At 41.2% G+C, this 25,023-nt stretch overlaps 1 protein-coding gene across 3 annotated transcripts; it reads left to right on the forward strand.

Moving 5' to 3' along the window:
- Window positions 1-785: 785 nt before the first annotated feature.
- Window positions 786-25,023, forward strand: PRDM4 (PR/SET domain 4). 3 transcript variants are annotated; one of them, XM_070453992.1, is made up of 12 exons: window positions 786-890; window positions 1,245-1,511; window positions 5,686-5,819; window positions 7,427-7,612; window positions 9,231-10,025; window positions 14,312-14,461; window positions 15,423-15,562; window positions 16,492-16,577; window positions 17,531-17,658; window positions 18,373-18,687; window positions 19,792-19,960; window positions 23,271-25,023. In XM_070453992.1, the coding sequence occupies exons 2-12, from the start codon at window positions 1,501-1,503 to the stop codon at window positions 23,581-23,583; spliced, it is 2,427 nt and encodes an 808-aa protein (XP_070310093.1). In that variant the 5' UTR covers window positions 786-890; window positions 1,245-1,500; the 3' UTR covers window positions 23,584-25,023. The 3 variants fall into 3 exon arrangements, with proteins under 3 accessions (XP_070310093.1, XP_070310092.1, XP_070310094.1); XM_070453991.1 differs by lacking the exon at window positions 786-890 and adding an exon at window positions 909-1,064; XM_070453993.1 differs by lacking the exon at window positions 786-890 and adding an exon at window positions 910-1,064 and having other exon boundaries at window positions 15,444-15,562.

Consider the following 25,023-nt stretch of genomic DNA (forward strand, 5'->3'; position numbering starts at 1 on the left):
GGCTCTCGTCCAAAACACTGTATGTGCCTCTGTTTCCACATGAGACTGAATTTTCAAAACTCATCAGTCCCCACTACATTGCAAGTTGTTGAGAGTCAAGACCTGTGTGTTCTTTTCTGTCCCTACGTTTGAGATGTAATTCAGTGTCTTCTGAATCAAAAGAGGAATTCCTGGGTCTCTTTTATTCCGCTGGTGAAAGGAGGCTACCAGGTACTGTGTTACATACAATAGCCAATCCTTGCGAATTTGGGACCATTTTCCTTTAAAGCCATCTCAGTATCCCTAGGGTTTAGCATAGCGCCTGGCTTGCAGGAGGGAAAGAATGGCAAAGAGAGAATGGAAAGGTAATCTGTACAAAAATCCCGAAAACCACCCTTTATGACTTCAAGCATAGGGAAATTGAGAGACCTTCAGATGTAACTTGTAGTGACAAATATTTTGGATACAATCCCAATTCCTCCTGGGCAACACCGCCAACATAGCTGGTTAAATACCTTATTTCAAATCTTGTAGGCTTGCGTGAACCCACGCTTTCCTAACTGAAGGATGCCATGAAGACCGAAACCCAAAGTCTGGGGGATTTTTGCGACTCAGAACCGGCTCCCAGGGCTCAGGCCAGCCCCGGTTACTTAGCAACGGGGTCGATTGCTCGGCGATCGATTCGACCGGGCCGGACTGAGATGCGACGCTCCAGGCCGAGCCTCTCACTGCCCGCCCCCTCCGGCCGGGGTCCCCGCCGCGCGCACGCGCGGGAGTGGGGGGATGGGCCAGGGGAGCGGGAGTAAGCGCGCGGGCGCCGCTTGCGGGCCGTGGCCGGGAGGGGCGCACGCACGAGGGGCGGAGCGGCGGGCGCCGAGAGTGGCTGAGGAGCCGGAAACGCGCCTTGGAGGGTGCGGCCCTGAGGAGACCGCGGGCTGGGCCGGGCCGGGCCGGGCGGGAAACGTTAGGCGAGCGGCCCCCGGGGTGCGGGGGTCGTGCGGGCGGGGAGGGCCCGAGGCGAGCTCTGCCCGGATGAGGAACAAAGCGGCGGGGCAGGCGCGCGCGCCCCCCCGCGCGGCCGGCAGGTGGGCTGCGCGCGGGCCCGGCCGGGACGGGGCGAGGGCGGCCTGCGAGCCCCAGGCCGGCGGGCGGGCGACTTCGCCGCCCTTGGGAGGCGGTGTCCGCAGGCCCAGGCTCTCCGGCGGCGGAGGACGGGGGCTGCATCCTCCCCTCGTGTGGGTGACCGCCCTTGTCCTCTCCCTCAGGTCGGGCAGCCCGCCTCCCGAAGCTTCTGGAGGAAAGGCCCCGGGTGTCCCCTGGCATGCCCCATCTCGCGGCACGGTGCGCGGCCGCCGACCGTCGGGAGAAGTTGGGCGGTCCCGGGCGGCCCCGGGGACGAGTGGCCGCGTTTGTGCAGCGGTTGTAAGCAAGATGCGGTAGCACGTGACCTTGGAACGCAGACCCTGATGCTGGTTCCCCGCCACCCGTGTGCGCTTTTCTCTGACCCTTGGCCCCCAGCAGATGCATCACAGGTGAGTAGCTTGGTGGGCCGAGCGCTGGTGACATGTTTGGAAAACATGTAGCAAATAAGACTTCAGAATGCCTTTGTTTTTGGTGCTGTTGGGCAGGTTACGGATTTGTCCGAAGGGGAACAGGAAATCCAGAAACCAGTATTGGGTTGAATATACTCTCATTAGGCTTGATTTGCGCCACGTGTGAGTAGTTGTTCCGAATAGCCACACGTTGATTATTGACTTGTTGTGCATCTTTATCCTTGCCTTTGAGTTATTTGCGCCTTCAGTTAATATTTGAATCTGAGTTTCAAGGTGTATTTTTAGCTCATTACCATGTTTCTTTCACCTTGAATTTTGCTGGTTACCATCTGGCTTGGCTGGTAATGGAGAGAAATTAAGTTCTTAATTCTTCAGACTTCATGTTAATGTTGAAAGTATTATACCCTACAGTATAGAAGTGTGCCAGAAAAAGTTACATTTGACTGTTTTTTAAGGGCCCTTTCATAGGCTGTTGAGGATAAGGAAGATTAAAAATATTCACTCAAATTACTGAAAATTGTCCATTGCATTTGCGAAGTGGCTGCATTTCAGTTAGGTTCTTATATGTCATTCTAACAAAAAGTTAATAAGGTCAGCAGATGGTTCGTACATGTGTGTTTGTGCTCAGTTGTTTTGGACTCTTTGCAACCCCATGGACTGTAGCCCTCCAGGCTCCTCTTGTCAGTGGAATTCTCTGACAAGAATACTGGAGCAGGTAGCCATTTCCTTCTCCAGGGGATTTTCCCAACCCAGTGATTGAACCCAGGTCTCCTGCACTGCAGGCAGATAGATTCTTTACCATCTGAGCCACCAGGGAAGCCCCATGGGTCATACATAGGTCATGTAAACTAGAGAATATGAAGGGACTGATTCTACAACGAATATACACAGGCAAGAATTGCGAGCTTAGCACAGTATCTTCATTCTGGCCCTTCTCCCAGCATTGCTTCTTAGAATCCCATATAAGAAAAGTAGCTCGGATAGAATTGCACTTTGGAATGAGAGTGTCTTAAGAGGATCATATTGTAAATTCCCTTCATCTGCTTTCTCTCTGTGGGATACTAGTTACCTTTGGTTTATGGCTGCTGAGATCATCACATTTTGGTGACTCACAACAAAGCAGAAATCTGCTGAGCCTCATATTAACTCTGGTTTGAACTGGTTTGAGAAGGCCTAAGAGTCAGCCTAGAAACACCATTTTGATTTTTATCTTGAGATTATGTGCACAGATTAATACTCAGGAATTTTCAGTATAGAGTTTGAAGCTACAGACTTTTAATTGTATGTATGTGAAAGTTGCTCAGTTGTGTCTGACTCTTTGCGACCACATGGGCTGTAGCCTGCCAGACAACTCTGTTCATGGGATTTTCCAGGCAAGAATGCTGGAGTGGGTTGCCATTTCTTTCTCCAGGGATCGAACCTGGGTCTCCTGCATTGCAGGCAGACTTTTTACCATCTGAGCCACCAGGGAAGCTTTTAATTGTACTTCAAAGAATTACTGTAATCATTTTTTTGTAGGTCATTCCTGCTCTACTGATTGTAAAGTTTTAATGTTTGTAGGTATAAAGAGTTACAGAAGTCTGTTTTAAACCACTCCAAACCCAGAAACTTTCAAATTTATGGTAGCTATGGTGTCTTTTGGATGAAGTTTTGCACTTCTTTTATTTATTTTTTTAAATTATGTTTTTAATTGAAGGATAATTGCTTTACAGAATTTTGTTTTCTGTCAAGTCACTTCTTTTATTTTTAATTTTTGTTTTTTGCCTCTCCTCATGGCATACAGAGTCTTAGTTCTGACCAGAAATCAAACCCATGGCCCCTGCAGTAGAAGCACAGAGCCCCGACCTCTGGCCCGCCAGGGAATTCCTACATTCCTTTCCTTTCCCTTCCTTCCTGTGCTGGGTCTTGGTTGCTGCATGCGGGCTCTCTCTAGTTGCAGTGAGCGGGAGCGACTCTGGCTGTGGTGCACCAGCTTCTCCTTGCTGTAGCTGCTCTTGGTGCGGAGCACGGGCTGTAAAGCGTGCAGGCTCAGTAGTTGTGGCACATAGGTTCAGTTGCCCGGCAGCATGTGGAATCTTCGTTGTATGGCATAATTAAATTCAGTTAATGTGCCGTCCCTCATAAGGTGCACCTCGTTTGCTAATGTGATTCTAGTTGTCTTTTTAGTAAGAATGAGTTTGCATTGCTTCATCCAAATCAGAGTGCCTACTCTGTACGGGGTAGTGTCCTCAGTTAGCTTTGTACACTTTATTAAGGTCTGGAAGCTTAAGTTTATGAGATACCTGGCCTGGGTTAAGGTTGAAGTCTGTGAATATGGAATAATGCAGGAGGAATAGGTTTATGTCAGACATTAAGCATACTCCACTATGTAAACACATAGATCCTAAGTGTTGGAACTGACTGACAAAGGCAAAATGGTTCTTTTATTGTAATTATCTTAGTTAAGAACTTGACTCTCTCAAATTAGGTAAACCTGGATTTAAATGCCAATTCTGTGACTTCTGTAAATTAGGCAGATCTGGAGTTAAATCTGCCACTTACTAGTTAAGGTAATTTGGGGTTAAGTTTCTTAGTCTCAGTTTCCTCATCTCTAAAATGGATTAAGAATAATACCTACCTCACAGTAGTTACAAGGATTGTTGTTACTGTTTTAGTCCTTCAGTCTTGTCCAACTCTTTTGAGACCCCATGGACTGTAGCCTGCCAGGCTCCTCTGTCCATGGGATTTCCCAAACAGAATACTGACTGGAATGGTTTGCCATTTCCTTCTCCAGGGGATCTTCCCAACCCAGGGATAGAACCCCTGTCTCCTACATTGCTCGGTGGATTACTTACCACTGAGCCACCAGGGAAGCTCAGTTATAAGGATTAGGTGAGATCATTACATGTTATCACTTAGCCCAGTGTCTAACACCTATAGTAAGGGAGTAATAGTAATCAGTGTTAGTTATTACTATTTTCATGTTGATTCATAGCTGATGTAGCCATTTTTCAGGTTAAAAATCTATTACGTTTTGTTTTCACTGCTAGGGAGTATGTAGATCCTTGGTCCCCTTCCTGTTCTTCACTCCTCCCATGTACTTAGGCACACACATAACACCTTGCATCACTGTGATATTCAATATAAGGATTGGCGGTTCCTGGTGACCTTCTTTGGATAACCTGTTGGCTGGCCTCTTGAAATTGTTTATGATATGGCAGTCTCTAAATTCTTTTTTTTTTGGACAGTCTTTAAATTCTGACGTAGGAACTAATACTTACTGATAACCTCCATAGGGTCTTATTCAGTGTTCCTGTTACTCTAATGATACTGCTAATAGCAGTGCAAGATGGATTGCATAGAAAAGGCAATTCTTAGATTCTTCAGCTTGCTAAAAATGGTCTGTAGATTTTTAAAAGTTTGATGTATTGAAAAGCTTTTTGACAGTGTTTGGCAGCATGATCTGTGTTCTTCCATTTAATTGCAATGTGATTGGGGGTGTATGATGAGCCCTCTTTGAGCCTAGTTTCCTCGATTTCCTTCTTTTGAAGAATTACTGAGCTAATATGAAGTAATTTTTTAATAAAGTATCTAGCACAGTTTACCTAGTGAACCTTGTTATGCAGAAGATTTTACTAAGATTACTGATTAATTATTAAGGTATCTATATAGAGTGTTAATAAGATGCTGATCCATGGAGAAGATATGGTGCTTCTTCACACTGTTTGCAGTCTAATTCAGGCCCAGTATCACTTTTACCTTCTGGTGAAAAGAGTTATTAAAAATTCTTTGAGTAAGATAAAACAAGTCCTGGTTTCAAGTAATAAACCAGTTGGAGAAACGAGATATTGTGAAAGAAAACAGGTGAATTAAAAACATAAAAACGCCTCTTTGCCAGTGTGCTCTAAGGATTGCAAACTTTGCTATAAATAGCATGCTTAGTATTTGGAGCAAGGCACACCTGAGTTAAATCCTGTTTCTGCTATATGACAGCCAAGTTAACATCTTTGAATCCCAATTTCCTTATCAATAGTATTGGAGAGCTGTGGGCTTAGAAATGAAGTTGTAGTTGATCAAGTTGAATCTCTGCACCACTATTGTTTTAGGTTCTTCGGTACCATAAACAGTCACTGAGGCAATTTTTGCATAACTGGTTGTGTCTAATCTTTCTTAGGATGAATGAAATGAACCTGAGTCCTGTGGGGATGGAGCAGCTGACTTCATCCTCCGTGAGCAATGCCTTGCCAGTCTCAGGGAGTCACCTGGGGTTGGCTGCCTCACCCACTCACAATGCCATCCCTGCTCCAGGTGAGTGGTAAGGGAGAGGGACTGGATTTCAGCACTTGACTGCGTTAGCCCTTCCCAGTGGAGCGGGTCAGAGCCCCTTTCCGAGAGGACGGGAGCAGCCCCGCAGGTCAGTGGCGGCTTCACCTGCGGCAGCAGTCTCGGTGGAGCGCTGAGGCTCCAGCAGGTGATGGGGCAGCAGGCTGTCCTGCTTGTGCCAGTGCCTGCTTGAGTCAGTGCCATTTCGTCCAGAGCTGTAGTTGACTTGGCGGTTTGTCTAGGATTGCCCTTTTATCTGTTCTTGCCCTTGACATTCTGTCCCTGGGTTATTAGAAGAGAATCAGAGTTACTGTACTAACTCTTCCTAGAACACATGAGAAATTCAGCTTTGTTCTCTATCATGCCTGAAACTGGCACTAACCACAAATGCTCCAGACCTAGAATTATGGCCAAAGAGGAGGTCTCAGAGATGAAGCTCTTACATGGAACCTCCCCCTGAGCCTCAGAACTCGGACAGAATAATAGTGTAGGGAAAGCTCATTTTCCCCCATCACTGTACGTTTAAAACCTTTTTATCTGCCTAGTTGAATTTTTTCTTTCTATTGAAATAGAAAAGAAGCAAGCTCTTGAGTCTTACAGCGGTAAGCTAGTGATTCTTGCGGGTCTCTGACATTGTAATGTATTGGACTCTTTTTATCAAAATATGAGTTAATGCTTAAGGATATTTTAAATCTGCAAGTTAAATAGTTCTCTCTAGAGAATTACCTGCTTAATTACTAAAATGTAGCGGTTAAATAAGATTCATCTAAATTAGGGTCTCTGTATTCCTTTTAGTGTCCACAAAAGAAATTTTAAAAAAATTAGTTCTTAACTCATTTGTTTATTTCTTAGGCATTCCGTTTAGTAGACACTCTTATTAAGGAGGAAAAACCTGTTTAAAAATACTGCCACTGGCAAAAATAGTGCAAATCTGCACTGCCCAAGTTGGTGAGTTCATTATGATGGGAAGCCACAGGGTCACTTCAGCATTGTGTGGATAGATGTAGTCCAAGGTGGATATAATGTGTAAATTTTTAAAAATCATGAAGTAGAGCATATATGCAAAAGATTATATCAATATATTTATGTACAGTTTACATCTAACTTTAGGTTTTTTCCCCAAGTAGAAGCATATCTGTGAAATTTTTAAAAGTGATACATTTTCACCATATAAAATGGAAAGTATAATAAAAAATATTTTTAAAAAATCTGTACTGTCACTACTCAGAGACCACTCTGAAGTTTGATATATTTCTTTGAAATTTGGCGTATGTTTCTTCCCATTCTTTTTATGTCTAAATAATTTGTTTTCTTAAATTGTATTTAAACTAGGTTTTAAATTGTAGTTAAATGTTTTTGTACCCAAGAGCAATACAGATAACTGAACGATCAAGTTGGCATTTTAAAACTGACTTGCGGACTGAATTTAGGGCTTGTCTGTGGATGTCTGCCAGTACTGTCTATCTGGGGATGTAAAGGGCTACTGGGTGAGATTTTTGCCTGTTGCAAAAACCTTCCTAAGAGTTTAGCCAGTGATTACAGAATTTTAAAGTACTTACTTTTAATTGAGGAAAACAATTTTTTTTTTGTAGGCTTGCCAGTGGCGATTCCAAACCTGGGTCCCTCCCTGAGCTCTCTACCTTCTGCTTTGTCTCTGATGCTCCCAATGGGTATTGGGGATCGAGGGGTGATGTGTGGGTTACCTGAAAGAAACTACACCCTACCTCCACCACCTTACCCCCACCTTGAGAGCAGTTACTTCAGGACCATTCTACCTGGTAAGTGTTACGGTTATTTGGGAATTTACAAGAAATAATACATCCGACCCTTTTTTGTTTTGTTTTAATTATTTATTTAGATACCCCGGGTCTTAGTTGTGGCATTTGGGATCTTCGATCTTTGTCAAGACATGTGGGATCTTCAGGTGCAGCGTGCAAAATCTTAGCTGCACCATGTGGGATTAGTTCCCTAACCAGGGATCAAACACAGGCCTCCCCGCATTGGGAGTGTGGGGTCTTAGCCACAGGACCATCTGGGAAGTCCTTATAGCAGCTGACTGTTAACTTCAGTTCTCGAAGACTTGAATGATGCTTTTTTCTCTTTGTCACTGTTAGATATTAATTTATGTGGGGAAGAAAATTGTATTTATGTACTTCTCCTCTTAGAACATATAGATAACATTATTAATGTAGCACTTTGACTAAGGTTAATTTTTGTTTTTTTTTTTTTAGGTTAATTTCTTAATGGCACAGTTTCTCCCTTGTCTCTTCCAGCACCTTCTTGGTTCAGTTTTTATAATTCTCCAATTGTAATTCCTACCAACCACATGTCCTGCTATAGTGTCATTGTTTATTATAAAGTTTACTGAATTTTTATTCTAAAATATTATATACTCATTTCAGAAAATTTAGCAAATAAAGAGGGAGGGGAATTATTCATAGTCCCATTATCCATTTTTGTGGTGTACTTCCATCCTACCTTTTATTTTTGTGGAGGGGTTTTTACTGTTTTCCATAATGAAGACTGTAGTACTTGCAATACAGTTATGTACCCTTTTTTTCACTTAATGTTTTTCTCTATTTTTACATAGTTATTTTCCCCAGCTGCTACATGGTTTTCATAATTATCCTTTTTAATGACACATTATCTTCTACTGATACTTTATTCCATGGTTTATTATATCAGTCTTTATTGATGGGCACTTTTTACCAGTTTGTTTATTACTGTTACGTAAATGTCTTTGGGTATATTATTTACAAAATGCATTTAGGGCCATTTACCATAAGTGGAGTTTTTTAATGCAAGAGAGCATGAATATTTTTGAGGTCTTTATTATATATACTCAATACTTTGCAAAGACGTTTTAGAAATCTGGTCTTCTACTGGAGATGCCGCATGTACCATTTAACCACATAGTCATTAACAGGAATGTTCAAATATTTTTTCTGTTTTAATAAAGCAAGTATAATTGTGACTTATTTTGAATAGAGCCTAATGTTTTCTTGATAGTTTAATAAATAAAAATTTAGTTATATTTAATTAAATTTTATTTTTCACATGGACTATCTGCTTTTAAATGATTTGACCTTTTAACTCTTATAGAGCAAATTTCAGCATCTTAGGACTCAGGAATTCCAACCATGTATATATTATTAAAGGCAGAAATGATTAATTTTCTAGTGACTTCAAAGGAACATAGTTAATTTTTATGATTTCTGAGTTTCACAAAACTGAATTATGGTGTATTATGTTGCTGTTTATAAAGTATATATCAAACCAAAGAAATAGATAGGAGCTTATTTTACTTTAGTTAATTTGTAAGAAAAATAGCTTTTAGCATTTGGAATTCTTAATACACTGAAAAATTCCTGATATCTCATCTTTTCCTTTTCCCAGGCATTTTGTCTTATTTAGCTGACAGACCACCTCCTCAGTATATTCACCCTAACTCCATAAATGTTGATGGTAACACAGCATTATCTATCGCCAATAACCCTTCAGCGCTAGATCCCTATCAGTCCAATGGAAATGTTGGATTAGAACCAGGCATTGTTTCAATAGACTCTCGCTCTGTGAACACACATGGCGCCCAGAGTCTTCATCCCGCTGATGGTCATGAGGTGGCCTTGGACACAACAATCACCATGGAGAACGTCTCTAGGGTCACCAGCCCAATCTCTACAGATGGAATGGCAGAAGAGCTGACGATGGATGGTGTTGCAGGCGAGCACACCCAGATCCCAAATGGCGCCAGAAGTCACGAACCTCTGTCTGTGGACTCTGTGGGCAGCAACCTTGCAGCAGAGACTGTGGGACATGGTGGTGTGATGCCCATGCATGGGAACGGCCTGGAGCTCCCTGTGGTCATGGAGACAGACCACATTGCAAGCCGGGTCAGCGGGATGTCTGACAGTGCCCTCAGTGACTCCATCCACACCGTGGCCATGAGCACCAACTCTGTAAGCGTGGCACTCTCTACCTCACACAACCTCGCCTCCCTAGAGTCCGTTTCCCTCCATGAAGTTGGCCTCAGCCTAGAACCTGTGGCTGTCTCCTCCATCACCCAGGAGGTTGCCATGGGGACGGGTCATGTAGATGTGTCTTCAGACAGTCTTTCTTTTGTACCACCTTCACTGCAAATGGAAGACTCCAATTCAAACAAGGAAAATATGGCAACCTTGTTTACAATTTGTGAGTGTGCTTAGCCTTTTTCTTTTGGAGATACTGATAGAAAGGGTCATCATTCTTAACAGGTTTAGTCTCAAGGTCAGGTGTTAATTAAGGGAGTATAGAAAGTAACTGGACTTTGAAACTTTTATTTGCCTATGTACTGTCCTTTGTGTTAATGTGGTGCCTTTTTCTCAAATAAGCCAAGTGATATATAGACATTCTGTTGGTTCTTAAAGCATCTTCCTGAAATAAGGAAACAATCATTTCTCTATTTTACAGATAAGCTTAGCCTAGTAATACTTAAGGTATTTCCCAAGATTTCACGGAGTTATATAAGTAAATTTCAGTAAGGTGTTCTGTGTGACCTGCCATGTGCTTTTTCTACATAAGACAAATTTATTAGATCATGTGTAATTTTTCATCCCCCTGGAAAAATGTAAGTAGATACAAGTGAAATTTTGTGGGTTTTTTTTTTGCTCAGAATGCATATAAATTACCATAGTTTGGCATGTAAAAGTTCTTTTTATGGGGCAATAGTAACAAAATATAACTAACAAAATATAAAAATAGTTGAGTTGTTGGTGTCACTACTGCTTCATTCATGCAGTAAACATGTTGAGTTGGTGCTAGTAAGCACCAGCCTCTGTACTAGATGCAGCATAAAAAATAATCTGCAGTCTGAAGGGAAGCATAGGCCAGTGAACAGGCTATTGCGTTGTGGTATACTGAGTGGAAAGATGGGATTAAGTGTACGGTGCTAAAGGAGCCTGAGCCAGGGGAGCATCTCATCAGACCGTGGAAAGCACAGGGAAGACTACATATGAGTTAGACAGACCTGAAGAGCAGATATGTCCAAAGTGGAGAATCAGGAGGAGCAGCATCCCCCATGGGAACTGACACCTGTAGTTTGAAAGAATCGTGAGTGGTTCAGAATTGCTGAAGCATAAAACGGATGGGGAGGGACTTCCCTGGTGGTCCATTGGTTGGAACTCTGAGCTTCCACTTCAGGGGGCACAAGTTCGATCCCTGATCAGGGAGCTAGAATCCTACATGTGGTACAGTACAACCAAAAAAAGTACACCCCCCCCCCCCCAAAAAAAAAGAAACAGGTGGGGAGAGGGTTATGTGATGAGAGAAGTAGGAGCCAGAACACAGAAGGTCTTCAAAGAGCACACAGGGATTTTGAGGAGGGAGGGTTGGGATAGGGGTTCTGCTGTGTGAGGGTAGCAGGCTTGTTAGTGGCAGAGAGGTAAAGATGGCGATGCCATAGTTTAAGTGTAAGGTCATGGTATTCCAATCTAGAATAGAGATAATGATGGAAAAAGTGGAAAATATTAACAGAAAACTCAATAGAAGTTGGAGGAGAGAAGGTTTAAGGAGAAATTACTAGTTTCTGGCTGGGAAACTAGGTGGGTTGTGACCATTCCTTAGGATAATGAATGATGGAGGTGGAGTGGATTTTTTTTTTTTTTTTTCCTTTTGGACTGCGCTGGGTCTTTCTTGCTTTGTGAGGTCTTTCTTAGTTGTGGCCAGTGAAGGCTACTCTTGGTTGCAGTGTGTGGGCTACTCATTGTGGCTTCTCTTGTTGTGGAGCACGGGTCCTAGATCATGGGCCTCAGTAGTTGGTGGCCCGTGGACTTAGTTGCTCCAAGGCATGTGGAATCTTCCCGGATCAAGGATCAAACCCATGTCCCCTGCACTGGCAGGCAGATTCCTATCCACCGGGCCACCAGCGAAGTCCCTTGTTTTGCTTTTGATGAGTGTAGGTGAGTCCAGTGTCAGACATGTTGATATCAGTGTTCAATGATACCTAGAGATGTCGAATGAGAACTTGAATCTGGAGCTCAGAGATCTATCTGGAAATATTCAGGAATCCTCAGCATTAAGGTGTTAATCATAGCCATGGAAGTGAGGTGAAATCCTATCCTAGTTAAGTGTGTGGAATGACAAGGCTAGGTATGCTAAGGTACAGTGGCAGAGGAAGAGCTTCTAAAGTAAGTTGAACAGGATGGTCAGAAAAGTAGGAGGAGGCTTCTGGTACTACTGAAGCCAAGCAGTGGGGTGACCTTTTGTGTTAACCCTTTAAAGTCTCAAATTTATAATTTTAAAATAATTTAGGATTATAATTAATGTATGGTCATTAATTTAGGAGAAGGTAAGAAGTGGCTTAAATCAGTCTATTTATCCTTTTGTGGGGAGGGTGCTACACCTAGTGTCATGTGGGATCCTCGTTCCCTGACCAGGGATCAAACTTGTGCCCCCTGCAGTCAAAACCTGCAGTCTTAACCACTGGACTGCCGGGGAAGTATCCTGTTGATCCTTTTTCAAGTGGGCAAGTGGAACCTCTTACCTCTTACTTCTGAGTGTTTTTCAGAAGAAATATAATTCACATACACATTTTAACAGTGTACTCTTCAGTGGCTTTTAGTATAATGACAAGGTTGTGAACCATCACTACTATCTAATTCAAAAATTTTTGTTACTCCATAAAGAAACCTTGTTAGCAGTCACTCTTACCCCCACTCCCCTTTCTCAGGTAACACTAAACTTCGCTATCTATGGATTAGCCTAGTCTAGACATGTCATATAAATGGAATCCTACTGTATATGGCTGTGCCTGGCTTCTTTCCCTTAGCATAATGTTATGATGGCTTATCCATGTTATACCATGTATCAGAATAATATTCCATTGTATGGATATACCACATTTTAATGTTTATCCATTTATTTTTCATGAACATTTTGTTTCTCCTTTTTGACTATTATATTCAATACTGTTATGAACATTCACATACAAGTTTTTGAATGAATGAATGTTTTTAATTCTTGGATATATATGAGAATGAAATTCCTCTTTTTGAGGAATCACCAGACTGTTTTCCAAAGTGGCTGCACCATTTTATATTCCCAGCATCAGTGTATGAAGGTTCCAATTTCTCTACATGTTTGCCAAGATTTCCTTTTTTTTCCTAGTAATATTGAATCTTATTTGTAAAAAAAAATGCATATTTATAGCCATCATAGTAGGTGTGAAATGGCATCTCATTTTAATTTGCATTTCCTTAATGACTAATGATGTTCAGCATCTTACACATACTTAGTCGCCATTGGTATTCTCTTTGAAGGAAGCCTGTGACCCTTTTTTGCCGTATGAAATCTGAATCTCCTTTGTTTGAAGAGTTAACATGGTTTATAATTAAAAGCATTGGAGAATAAGTCCTCATAGAGTGTAGGGGATCTCTAGTCTGATATTAAAGAATTTTAAATCAAGCAGTGCTTGAAGAAGTAATATATTATTACTACTTTGGCTAAATATGAAAACTGATATTTTATGCCATATAAGTGGTAATTTCTAATAGGTTGTTTAGGGGAATAAAGGCACCTAGAAGACTGTGGTTCTAAGGTTTATGTATTACAACTATTTTGTGAATGAATTTGGAAAGTTTGAAAACAGTCAGTGACTAAATAGGATCGTGAATACTACTCCTTATCAAGGAGAAAGGAAAGTAAAAGAGCAAAAGATGTGTGGAGAAGGAGGACACTCCTGAGCTTGTAAATGTGAAGTTACAATAAGCATAGAACAATGTATGAAGTCAACATATTTTTTTTTGACAATAGAAAAAGACCATGTGAACAATAAGAAATTAAGAATGTTAAACAAATATGTCTGCAAGAATATGATCCTACCTGCTGTCCTAAAGAGCAGATTGCATATTTTCTTTGCCTTAAGAACCTGTCATCCAAACGTGGTCAGCCAGCTTGTAAACAGTGAAGCAGGAGCGAGCGGTGGTATAAGCATCTCTGACTCCGTTGTGCTGTGTTGTCACTGCATCACCAACAGTGTTTCAACTCACTTTCCTCTTAGAGTTTGGTAGACTGAATCTTTTTGACTTCAGAACATCATATCTGAAGGAATTACTTATCCACTTAATGTAAGAAATAACACACTTGATTCTTGAAGTAATGTAGTGTTATTTTTTGATCAGTGTTTTTCTTATGCACTGAGTAGGACACTTGTCCAGTTGTATTTAAGAAAAAAATTCAAAAAATCAAATCTTGCAAAAGAAGGATATGAGTGTGTTGTGAAGTAATTAGCCTCCAACTAATAAAAATAAATGAAAAAAAAAGAAGGATATGAGTGGATATACATGTAAGTGTAATAAAGTGGCCCCTTGATCAGAGGATTTCTCCTAGAACCTTGCTTCATACTGGTTACATTTTAATAATTCACATTTAAATAAAGCAGGTGGTCATTGATCTGTCTGCTGGAACTGACCCCATTTATGTCTCACATTTGTCATCTGCAGGGTGCACTCTCTGTGACCGAGCCTATCCCTCAGACTGCCCTGATCACGGACCGGTGACTTTTGTTCCTGATAGTCCAATAGAGAGCAGAGCCAGGCTTTCTCTCCCAAAGCAGCTTGTTCTCCGCCAGTCAATGGTGGGAGCAGATGTTGGTAAGACCCTGGAACCATAAAACTCGATCAAAGTCTCTTCTTCCTTTGTAGGGTAGAGTTGTAAAAGTGGATGTGTATACTTTAGAGATTACTTGCTTGATCCAAAAGTCAATTTATGGCTGAAGATTTATCCTTTTATGGAATACTTTTCCAGTGGTGATAGCACTAAATCAAGTTGAACACTTTATTGGAAAAGTTCCCCTTTTTTAGGATCAGGATTGACTAGAGGAGAGAATCCTCAAAGGCTGAATCTTTGAAGACTTGGCTTTTATTTTCAGCTGTATCATCCACTGTCAGTTATCATGACAGATCACTCCATGAAACTTAGTTTCTTTTATAAAACATGGAAAATTCACCATTTATAACTTTTTATCACCAAAAATACTTCTATCAAATGTTTATAAATTGCTTAATACTCCTTAGGAAAAGAGAGTAAGAAATACAGAGTGCCACAGTATGCTTATCCATACTGGAATGTAACGTGGTATCTGAATTTTTGTGCCATTCTTTGAAAATACGATACTAGACTCATTGTTCTTTCAGGTGTAGCTTAGGCATCAGTCAGTTGAAAGTATTAAACCTCTTAGATAATAAAGAGCGGTGCTTTAAGCACAAGTGATCTTAAAAGTTTGATTTATTTTGTAGTAATTGCTTTACTTTTTTATAATTTGTCTAGTCCTTTTTATGTATCAACTTGGAGGGACATGGTTGGTTCCTTGTGTATAAACAGTGGTTCAGGAATTTCTGATACTGCTTCTCACTCTGCCTATTTCTTCTGAACCCAGTCTAATCTATTCATTACTTTTTCCTTATTTATAGAATAGAATTCATAAGACTTACCTACCTTTCAGGGGTGCTAGAATATCAGCAGTTCATAGATTCATTGAAAATAAGATTCTTTGCATGAGTTAAGCTACTCTCTTCTCTATCCTATTAGATGTTTAAATCATTGATTGTGTAGTTGGTGTCCTTCCACTGCTAGGTGTGTGGACTGGAGAAACCATCCCTGTTCGGACTTGCTTTGGGCCTCTCATTGGCCAGCAAAGTCACTCCATGGAAGTAGCAGAATGGACAGACAAGGCGGTTAATCATATCTGGAAGGTCAGTGTTGTTGAAATTTTTCTGTGACTTTTGGATGCTTTTATAGTAATGAAGTAGTCAAAAGCGATGTAAAAGTCAAACTTAGCCAAAATTCATACAGTGCCATTCATCCATCAGTCACTGAATACTACTTTCTGTTCTTGGTAGCCAAATTATAATACATAACAAAATGTCAGATATTGAATATAGAAGATAAACTGTTTTAGTCTCCATTTTGTTAGTAATCCAGTGACTACTCATTTTTATTACTTGTGGCAGCTCAGGCTTTGGACTTTGTTTATATGTTGAAAGTCTTAGTTTGTAATCAGCTAAAGCATTCCTTAAATATTTAGCTTGGGAAACAATTCTAGACTTGGAAGCTAAGATTATTTCTCTAATTTTCTAATGAAAGGGACTGAAAACTTAAGTTTCTGATATAAACACCTATTCCTATTACATGTTTGTATAGAATCTTAGTAGATTGGGAATGATGCTTGTTAACATTGAATTAAGGCGGAAGTGGGTCTTGTGATAGTTGAAAAGGTGCAGTGCCACTGGCATTGGGGACCTTAATTGTGTTGTCCAGATGAGAACACAGGAATGCTAGGTTCACTGGAGCAAAAAATAGGAAGAGGTGGTTCTCTGACCTTAATGTCCATTTGTGTGGTGGATGATGAAGACAACTAGAGTTTTTTATGTCTTTTTCAGTCAAGCCTAAATGTGACTAATCAAGAGCAACGTGATTCTGTATACTGAGCACTAACTGTAGGTCTCTAGTGGTCTTTATTGTATTGCTGGAAATAGGGTGACTGGTGAAATGACAGACGCATGAGAAGACAACCATGTATTTTCACACTGACTAGGAAAGCTGGTACCTACTGCAAAGTAAATGAGATTATTGCTAGAACTTGTCAGTTCATTTGATGTGTATGTTTGCCTTCTGTTGGCAGATATACCACAATGGTGTCCTAGAATTCTGCATCATTACAACTGACGAAAATGAATGTAATTGGATGATGTTTGTGCGCAAAGCCAGGTGAGAGTAGACTTGGATGCAAGAAATAGTTGATTCAGATATTTTTCAGTAGAAAACTTTGAATAAAATAGGAAAGAATTGAAGAATCCAGTGACAGTGATATCTGAACAGAGCTTAAAGCCTAAGGCTTTTTATTTTCTTCACCCCAGTAGTTGTTGACTAATGGTGATTATAAATTAAAATAGAAATTATCCCTTTTTTATGAGCAGTTTATTCAGTTTACCAGTGCAATAAAAAATGACACAGTTACCATTGAATTTGCAAGTAGGTACCTTCTCTTTATATTGGCTATTGGTCAGCCCCTTGGGCTTCCCAGGTGGTGCTAGTAAAGACCCCACCTGCCAGTGCAGGCGACATGAAATGCAGGTTTGATCCCTGGGTCAGGAAGATCCCCTGGAGAAGGGCATGAAAACCCACTCCAGTGTTCTTGCCTAGAGAATTACCATGGAGAAGAGGAACCTGGAGGGCCACTGTCTGAAGGGTCACACAGAATTGGACACAACTGAAGCAACTTAGCACACATGCATGCAATCCACCCCTTAGGCTGGTGTGTTAATTCTTATCGAGCTATTTCTGTGTCTTTGTCATGTTGTTTTAAGACTTCATTTTACTTACTTTTCTTCTAGCAATAGATTAGAGTGATTCTGACTATAAAGAGCAATGAGCTGATATATTGAAGTAAGAATTCTGTTTCTAAACAAGTTAACCCTAACGGGTAATATAGGTAATTGGAGAAATGACCCAGAGAAATAGTACAGCTCAGTTTTCGTATAAGATGTTGCTATAGGGATATGATGTGTTTAGTATATATTTCAAAATTAATATGCTTGATGGGCATTCCCTGGATGGGAAACTTGAGATTCCACAAGCTATGCAGTGTGGCCAAAAAAATTTTTTAAGTAAATAAATAATATAAAATTAATATGCTTGATTTGTTAAATGTGATAACCTAGGAATCGGGAAGAACAGAATTTGGTGGCTTATCCCCATGATGGAAAAATCTACTTCTGCACCTCCCAAGATATCCCTCCTGAAAATGAACTGCTTTTTTATTACAGCCGGGATTATGCTCAGCAGATTGGTAAGTTTATATATAAGACTTGTTTGTCATGAATGTGACACAGTAAAAATACGGAGGATCAGTAGTATAGTTTTGGTAATGATTTACGTGTAAGCAGAAGCAAATCACATGCCTTTGTGTATGTAAAAGCAGAGTATTAACCTTACGATAGAAGTGTTAAGATCTGTGAAGTTCTTCATGTGCTGAAGAACCAGGCAGCCATACCAGCCAGGCAGCATGAACTTTGTGTTAGGACTTTGATTTGGGGAATTTGAAGTTCCTGAGTTCCTTTTCGAATCATTCCAGTTTTAAGTTCATAAAGGACAACGCTGTGAGTTGGTTTAACCTTCATAGTCTTTCTTTGCACTGTGTCATAATGACAAGTGATGACACTCTGTCCTCTTTCTGATGTCTGCGTCAGAAGCATTCTCTGTCCTTTTTCACTGTAATAAAACTTCTGACACACACATACACACGAGTTTGCGTGCAACAAAATCTTCAGTTTTATGCCTAGGAAGATGCCTTATACTTTAATGATTACTAGGTGTTCCCTATGTGCCTGACAGACTATTTGAGACGCTGGGATTAGAGCATTGAACAAAATGTGTTTAATTTTACAGTTAGTGGGCAAGTTGGAAATTTTGATAGGAGGGGAAATTAGAAGCAACAATCACTAAGTTTTAAAATTTGAGTTTTAAAATTGAAGTAAGTACATTGAGTAATTTTTTTTTAAAGGTGTTCCTGAACACCCAGATGTGCACCTCTGTAACTGTGGCAAGGAGTGCAGTTCCTATACTGAGTTCAAAGCCCACCTGAGCAGCCACATCCATAACCACCTTCCTAGCCACGGCCACAGCAGCAGCCACGGGCCGAGCCATAGCAAAGAGAGGAAGTGGAAGTGCTCCATGTGCCCCCAGGCTTTTATCTCTCCTTCCAAACTTCACGTCCACTTTATGGGTCACATGGGTATGAAGCCCCACAAGTGCGATTTCTGTAGCAAGGCTTTCAGTGATCCCAGCAACCTGCGGACCCACCTCAAGATACACACAGGTAAGCTGTCTTGGACCATTAAGTGGAAGTTTGAAAAATTAGAAATTGGTAAGGGTGTGGCAGCAAGACAAGTCTGGCAAATAGGGTTGAGATCAGATGTTAGAGAATTGGCTGGCTGACAGGAGGACTTCATTGGGTCATGAATTGTGTGGAATAACTGCCTGCTCAGAGAATATTACTAATTTGCTCCATCTTCCAGGTGGCCTAGTCATAGTTTGAATATGACTGGGAAAATGCATTTAATAATCAGGGAATTCATCTGTGTGTTTGGACCTGAAGGTAATTCTTCAGAAACAGCTAGAGTGTACTATTAGAGGTCACCCCTGTCACTAGCCAGAGCCAGTTTCTATCCTTTGAATATTGTTTGTTGAACACCACCAGAATTTATTTTCTATTTTCTAAACCCCATGCACACCAAACCCTTTCTCTTAGGCATAAGTTTCTATCATATGCACTATAACAATAACTGGTTTAGTTTGGTTTTCTTGGTTGGGTCATTTTCTCCAAAACTTTGAAGGTAAAATTGTTCCTTATCCTTTTGCATTAAGACTGAGTAGTTCCAGCAGAGTGTGTGTGGCCCACAAACCTTAATATTTGGAATGGCTTATAAGAAAAGGTTTGCTAACCCCTGAGTAACTTTTTTTCTGCATTCTTAAAAAGATTTTATTTCATCCTTGGTTTATGAAGACATGTATTTTAAAAAAGAAAACTAAAATTTAGATTGTAAAAATATGTTTGCTTGTGGACAAGTACTAGAATTCTTGAGGTTTTTTAAAAAAATGATTGAATTAAGTTAGGCCCTAGGGTTATAAGTGATTTTTTCCCCCCAGAACTTGTATCATGTGTTAGCTGTAAACAGTAAAGAGTGTGTGTGTAGGTAAGCAGTCATAGGTCAGGTTTGTTAGCTTCTCTAGCACTCATTGCAGCGTATAATTCAGGGGCTCTGAGTGTCTCTAGGTAGACAGTCCTAGAATGTGAGGCTCCGGTTACCAGTCAGTTCTGTTTTATTGCTGCCTCTGCCACATACCTGTGCACTGTGTCTCTCCATGCTGAGCGTGCTCGTGGCGCCTGACTCACAGTGTGACTGTGCGGGTTAATGTGCAGGTCAGAAGAACTACAGGTGTGCTTTGTGTGACAAGTCTTTCACCCAGAAGGCTCACCTGGAATCCCACATGGTCATCCACACGGGGGAGAAGAACCTCAAGTGTGACTACTGTGACAAGCTGTTCATGCGGAGGCAGGACCTCAAGCAGCACGTGCTCATCCACACACAGTGAGTGACCCGTGGCTGACGGCTGCTTGGGCGATGAATGCGGCTTGTGTGTGCCGGCTAACTTGTCTGTCTCCTGCTGTGGTGCCTGTATCCCCCGTGTTCCACATAGGTCACAAAGCTAAACTTCTGGTTTATCCTGAAAGAGTTGACGTGCTTGCTTTGTTTTCTCATTTTCACTTCTACTCTCTTTATTTCCTTTTTTCTTTTGTAGTTTTGAAACATAATTTCATTTAATTAACGACTTTTTAAGTACCTCCTTGGAGTCCAGCGACTTGCTAAGTGGTGAAAATACAAAGATGAGAATAGTCCTTGGCTTTAAAGAGCTCAGAGGCCATTAAGAGAAACAGAAGAGTAAATAATTGCCATGCTGTGTTGCAGATGTTAGAGTAAGTGTAGTATCCTGAAAGAAGAGGGTTACCTCACCCAGTCTGTGAGTGTCCTGAGAAAGCTTCCTGGTAGTTGGAGCTAAGTATTAAGGTAAATTAGAATTATTCAGGAAACAATCTTCTAGTCAGACGAAACGGGTTATGAAGAAACATGAATGTGAAAAAGACTGTGAAATAAGACTGATTCTCTATAGTGAAAGCATCCCATGTATGTGAGAGCGACAGAGGGAGGCAGCAACCAAATAATGAAGAGCCTTTTATCCAGTTCAAAATTAAATTTCATTCTGGGAATAATGGAGAGTCATGGGGCATTTTTTCTCCCCGTGTACCAGGAACTACTCGGCTTTGTGCTTGTGTGTGCCTGTGTGTATTTTCATTATGGTATGTAACACATAAATTTTTCTGTCTTAACCCTTTTTAAGTATGTAGTTCAGTGATGTTAAATGTATTCACATTCTTGCACAAGCCTTGAAGGATTTTAAGGGAAAGAATGTCATGGTGAGTTGTCTGTTTATTATAGAGACTACTCTGGCAGCAGGACAAGGGGGTGGAAGGAGGAGAAGGCCGAATATTGGACAGCCCATTAGGAATTTATTGCATGAATCCAACTGTAAATAATTGTCCAACCTGTGTTAGTTACAGTGACAAATAGAAGAGAGCAGATTCTGTGGTCCATCGCTTTTAGCAAATGTTAGAGGAGGGAGAAAACATTAGCTTGTATTTTATTTAGAAATACATCAAAAATGGAACTTTTATTCTTATCATGGGTTTTAGATAAATATTTTGCTTTCATATCAGCTCTTTTATCTGATTTGTAATCACAGTGCAACCTGAAACACTAAAATACCAAAGGAGCCTGGATCTACATTCCTGACTCTCAGAATGACCTTTTAAAACAAAGTTTTCATTAAGTGGTTTCATTATTAGTATGAAATTTTAAAAATTAGATACATTAATTATCAAATTTTATATATAGTTTTACATAGTTGAAACTGAAAGAGCTCTCTGGGGTCATTTAATCTAGCTGCTTGACAAATGGATGAGGAAGCTGTGGTACATATACACCATGGAATATTACTCAGCCATTAAAAAGAATTCATTTGAATCAGTTCTAATGAGATGGATGAAACTGGAGCCCATTATACAGAGCGAAGTAAGCCAGAAAGATAAAGACCATTACAGTATACTAACACATATATATGGAATTTAGAAAGATGGTAACGATAACCCTATATGCAAAACAGAAAAAGACACACAGATGTATAGAACAGACTTTGGACTCTGTGGGAGAAGGCGAGGGTGGGATGTTTCAAGAGAACAGCATCAAAACATGTATATTATCTAGAGTGAAACAGATCACCAGCCCAGGTTGGATGCATGAGACAAGTGCTCGGGCCTGGTGCACTGGGAAGACCCAGAGGGATCTGGTGGAGAGGGAGGTGGGAGGGGGGACTGGGATGGGGAATACATGTAAATCCATGGCTAATTCATTTCAAAAACAAAAACCACTGCAATGTTGTAAAGTAATTAGCCTCCAACTAATAAATGGAAAAAAAAATAATCTAGCTGCTTATATTAGCTTGAGCTGCCACATGAAAATACTGTAGACTGAATGGTGGCTTAAACAAAATAAATTTATATTCTTAAACTTCTGGAGTCTGAAAGTTGAGACCAGGGTGCCAGCATGGTTGGGTTCTGATGAGGGCCTTCTTCCTGGCTGCCTTCTTGTTATGTGCTCAGGTGGAGGAGAGAGTGAACAAGCTCTGATCTCTCTTTCTCTTCTTCTGAGGACATAACCCCGTCACGGGGGTCCCATCCTCATAACCTCTTCTAACAGTAGGTCCACACCTCCAGATTCCATCACTTTATGAGCTGAAGCATCAGCATACCAATTTAGGTATTCAGCCCCTAACACTGCTCATGATAGTCACTTGGGAAATGTGAGAAACAATGACTGGTGCCGAGGCCCCACCTCCAGGGATTCTGATCAGGGGCAGAGCCCTGGTCTTGGTATTTTTAAAAGGCTCGCCAGGTGGGTCTAAGGTTCAGTCAGGGTTGAGTGCCCCATTTTTTCTGTTTAACATGTTGGATTTTCATTAAGACACAGGGTTCAGATGCTCAAAAAAAGTTTAAAAATTCGTACTCTGTATGATCCCTAAGTTTTTTGTCAGCTCTAAGATGTCTGGGCCAGAGTTATTACTCCAGCCTTGACACTGTTGACATCTTGAATTGGATAATTGTACAGGCTACTGTTAACATTATAGTTAGATACCATTATGTTGATCAGTTGGCAAACATTTTCAAATTTGAGTCTTCCAGTTGGTAAGAATGTGGGGGCAACAGGAGCTCTGAAATGGCTGTTGATGGACGTGTATATTGAAATATACAACAGTGTTGGAAAACAGCTTAGCATCATCGTGGTAAAACTGAAGGTGTACACATCCTTGGATCCAGCTGTGCCTCTCCTGAGTATATACCCTAGAGGAACAGACCCTCATACCAGTGTAGAAATGTTCACATAGCAGTCTTGCCTGTGGTGATAAAAAACCAGCACCAGAGTACCCATTAACCACAGACAGAGCCAGTGCCACAGCCAGGTTGTGGTGTGTTCCCAAGTAGCCTCCTGCCATGGAAGCAACTTGATTCATTTTCAGAAAGAAGCAAAAACACAAAAGAGATACATACAGTACAATCCCATTTGCCTAGAAGTCTAAAACAGGCAAAATCAGTCTGTGCTGTTTACACTGCACACATGTCTTATGACTGTTCTCTATGATGCATCTCCTATAGAGAAGTTTGATTCTAGTTGGGTAGAGCTTCTCAGACAAAGGTCTTGAGGTTGTGCAGAGTAAGTGTGTGCCTCAGTTGTATTTGTAACCCCAAATCAAATGTTTTGTTTTGTTCTTTCCTTGTGTTCCTCTTAGAGAACGCCAGATCAAGTGTCCCAAGTGTGACAAGCTGTTCTTAAGGACAAATCACTTAAAGAAACATCTCAATTCACATGAAGGAAAACGGGATTATGTCTGTGAAAAATGTACAAAGGCTTATCTTACCAAATACCATCTCACCCGACACCTAAAAACCTGCAAAGGGCCCACCTCCAGTTCATCGGCACAGGAGGAGGAGGAGGAAGATGACTCAGAAGAGGAAGAGCTGGCGGACTCGGTGGGGACAGAGGACTGTCGCATAGGCAGTGCTGTGTATCCAGCAGATGACTCTCTCTCTGCACATAAATAGGAGAGAGAGAAGCTGACTATTCTGGATGGAAAATGCTAAAGGGAAAAACACATAACCAGTTATTCACTACAATGGTTTTTATATAAAATAGTTTGATTCCTTCCAGCCAACAGTCAAAACAGACTAAATGGGAATGGATAAAGCACTTATAGAAGAGTATCCTAATGAAAACACTTTTAAAAAGATTGAGAAAAGAGCACGTGTCCTCTTTTTAAGTGGTGTATGGGGAGGCAGGTGTCAGCTTTTGAGAGCTATTCTTTATTTACATGATAATCTGGGTGATAGCATTTATACCTGAGTCAGAGCTGCCCCTCTGCCCATCAAATGCGATTTATTTTAAATTCTTTGATTATTTTGTTTTTCTCCCAACCCATTGATTTGGTAGCAACCGTTGACTTGGTCCCTGTGTCACAGTCATCCTGATTGTGGTTCTGGTGTTATGTTTTATGCAGACTTGTGACTTAAACTCATCCCAGAGTGGATTGGAACGTAACAGTGTAAGCTTGTTACTCTGACCGCGGCTCACAGATTTAAAGCACCACCTGCCTTCATCTCTCCTGGCTGCTGGGGAGTTGAGGGTGGATCTTGCTTCTCAGAATCTCACAGGCTCCTAGAGGGCAGGTGAGAAAGGAGCAGTCAGGCAGCAGGCCCTGGTGGAAAGAAAAGGAGAGGCGCCTGGGCCACTGTCCAGAGGCCTTCTGTCCTGTGCTCTGATGGAAGCTGGGCTGAGAGACCTGATTGTTCTGAGAGATCTTTGAAGGTTTCGACACATCTCTATCTCCAGTGAAGCCTCTAGCACCCAGACAGTATCTGGAGGTGTAACAAGCCAAGTAATGCTTGCTACGTTGTCTCCTGATAGCAAGGGCATGTGGACCAACTGACAGGGAGGTGCCTCGGCCCGTGGAAGGGAGGAGGGAGTGATCCTTTCTATTTGGACACTCTCTGGAAAGGGTCAAGACACCATCAAAATGTTGCCAACTCAGAAGATCCGTTGGTGCATTTGCAAGGTTAGGCGCTCCCAGCTGTCTGTGATGAAAGACCTCATCAGTTAAATACGCTGGATTCCAGAGGATTTGGAAAGTGCAGAAGGTCGAATGGTCACCACGTGTATGTATTTTCAGGGTTCCAGCTTAATTCACCTACCCATCCATCTGTCACCTGGTCTTTCTCATGTATAGCCTGCTTTCACCAAGAAGCGAACACATCCTGAAGTCAGCGGCTGATGGAACATGCTCTCCTGCTCTAAGGCGCAACCTCTGGGCTGGAGTGGAGAGGTTGATGGAACATGCTCTCCTGCTCTAAGGCACAACCTCTGGGCTGGAGTGGAAAGGACTCTGGTGGGAAGGTTTTGCTGCTAATGTATTTATGGAATGAATGTATTTCATTCAAATCTGTATTCCTCTAGGAAGGATTAAAATAAAAACTTTTTAAAAAATGCGA

The sequence above is a fragment of the Odocoileus virginianus genome, chromosome 23 (genome assembly GCF_023699985.2).
Source record: "Odocoileus virginianus isolate 20LAN1187 ecotype Illinois chromosome 23, Ovbor_1.2, whole genome shotgun sequence".
Classification (NCBI taxonomy): Eukaryota; Metazoa; Chordata; class Mammalia; order Artiodactyla; family Cervidae; genus Odocoileus; species Odocoileus virginianus.

What these genes read in the sequence shown, in the direction of transcription:
- PRDM4 (XM_070453992.1), top strand. An exon ending in AATGGTGGGAGCAGATGTTG is followed by an intron (nt 14,462 to 15,422) that starts GTAAGACCCTGG and finishes TTGATTGTGTAG; the next exon opens with TTGGTGTCCTTCCACTGCTA. An exon ending in CCACCTCAAGATACACACAG is followed by an intron (nt 18,688 to 19,791) that starts GTAAGCTGTCTT and finishes GTTAATGTGCAG; the next exon opens with GTCAGAAGAACTACAGGTGT.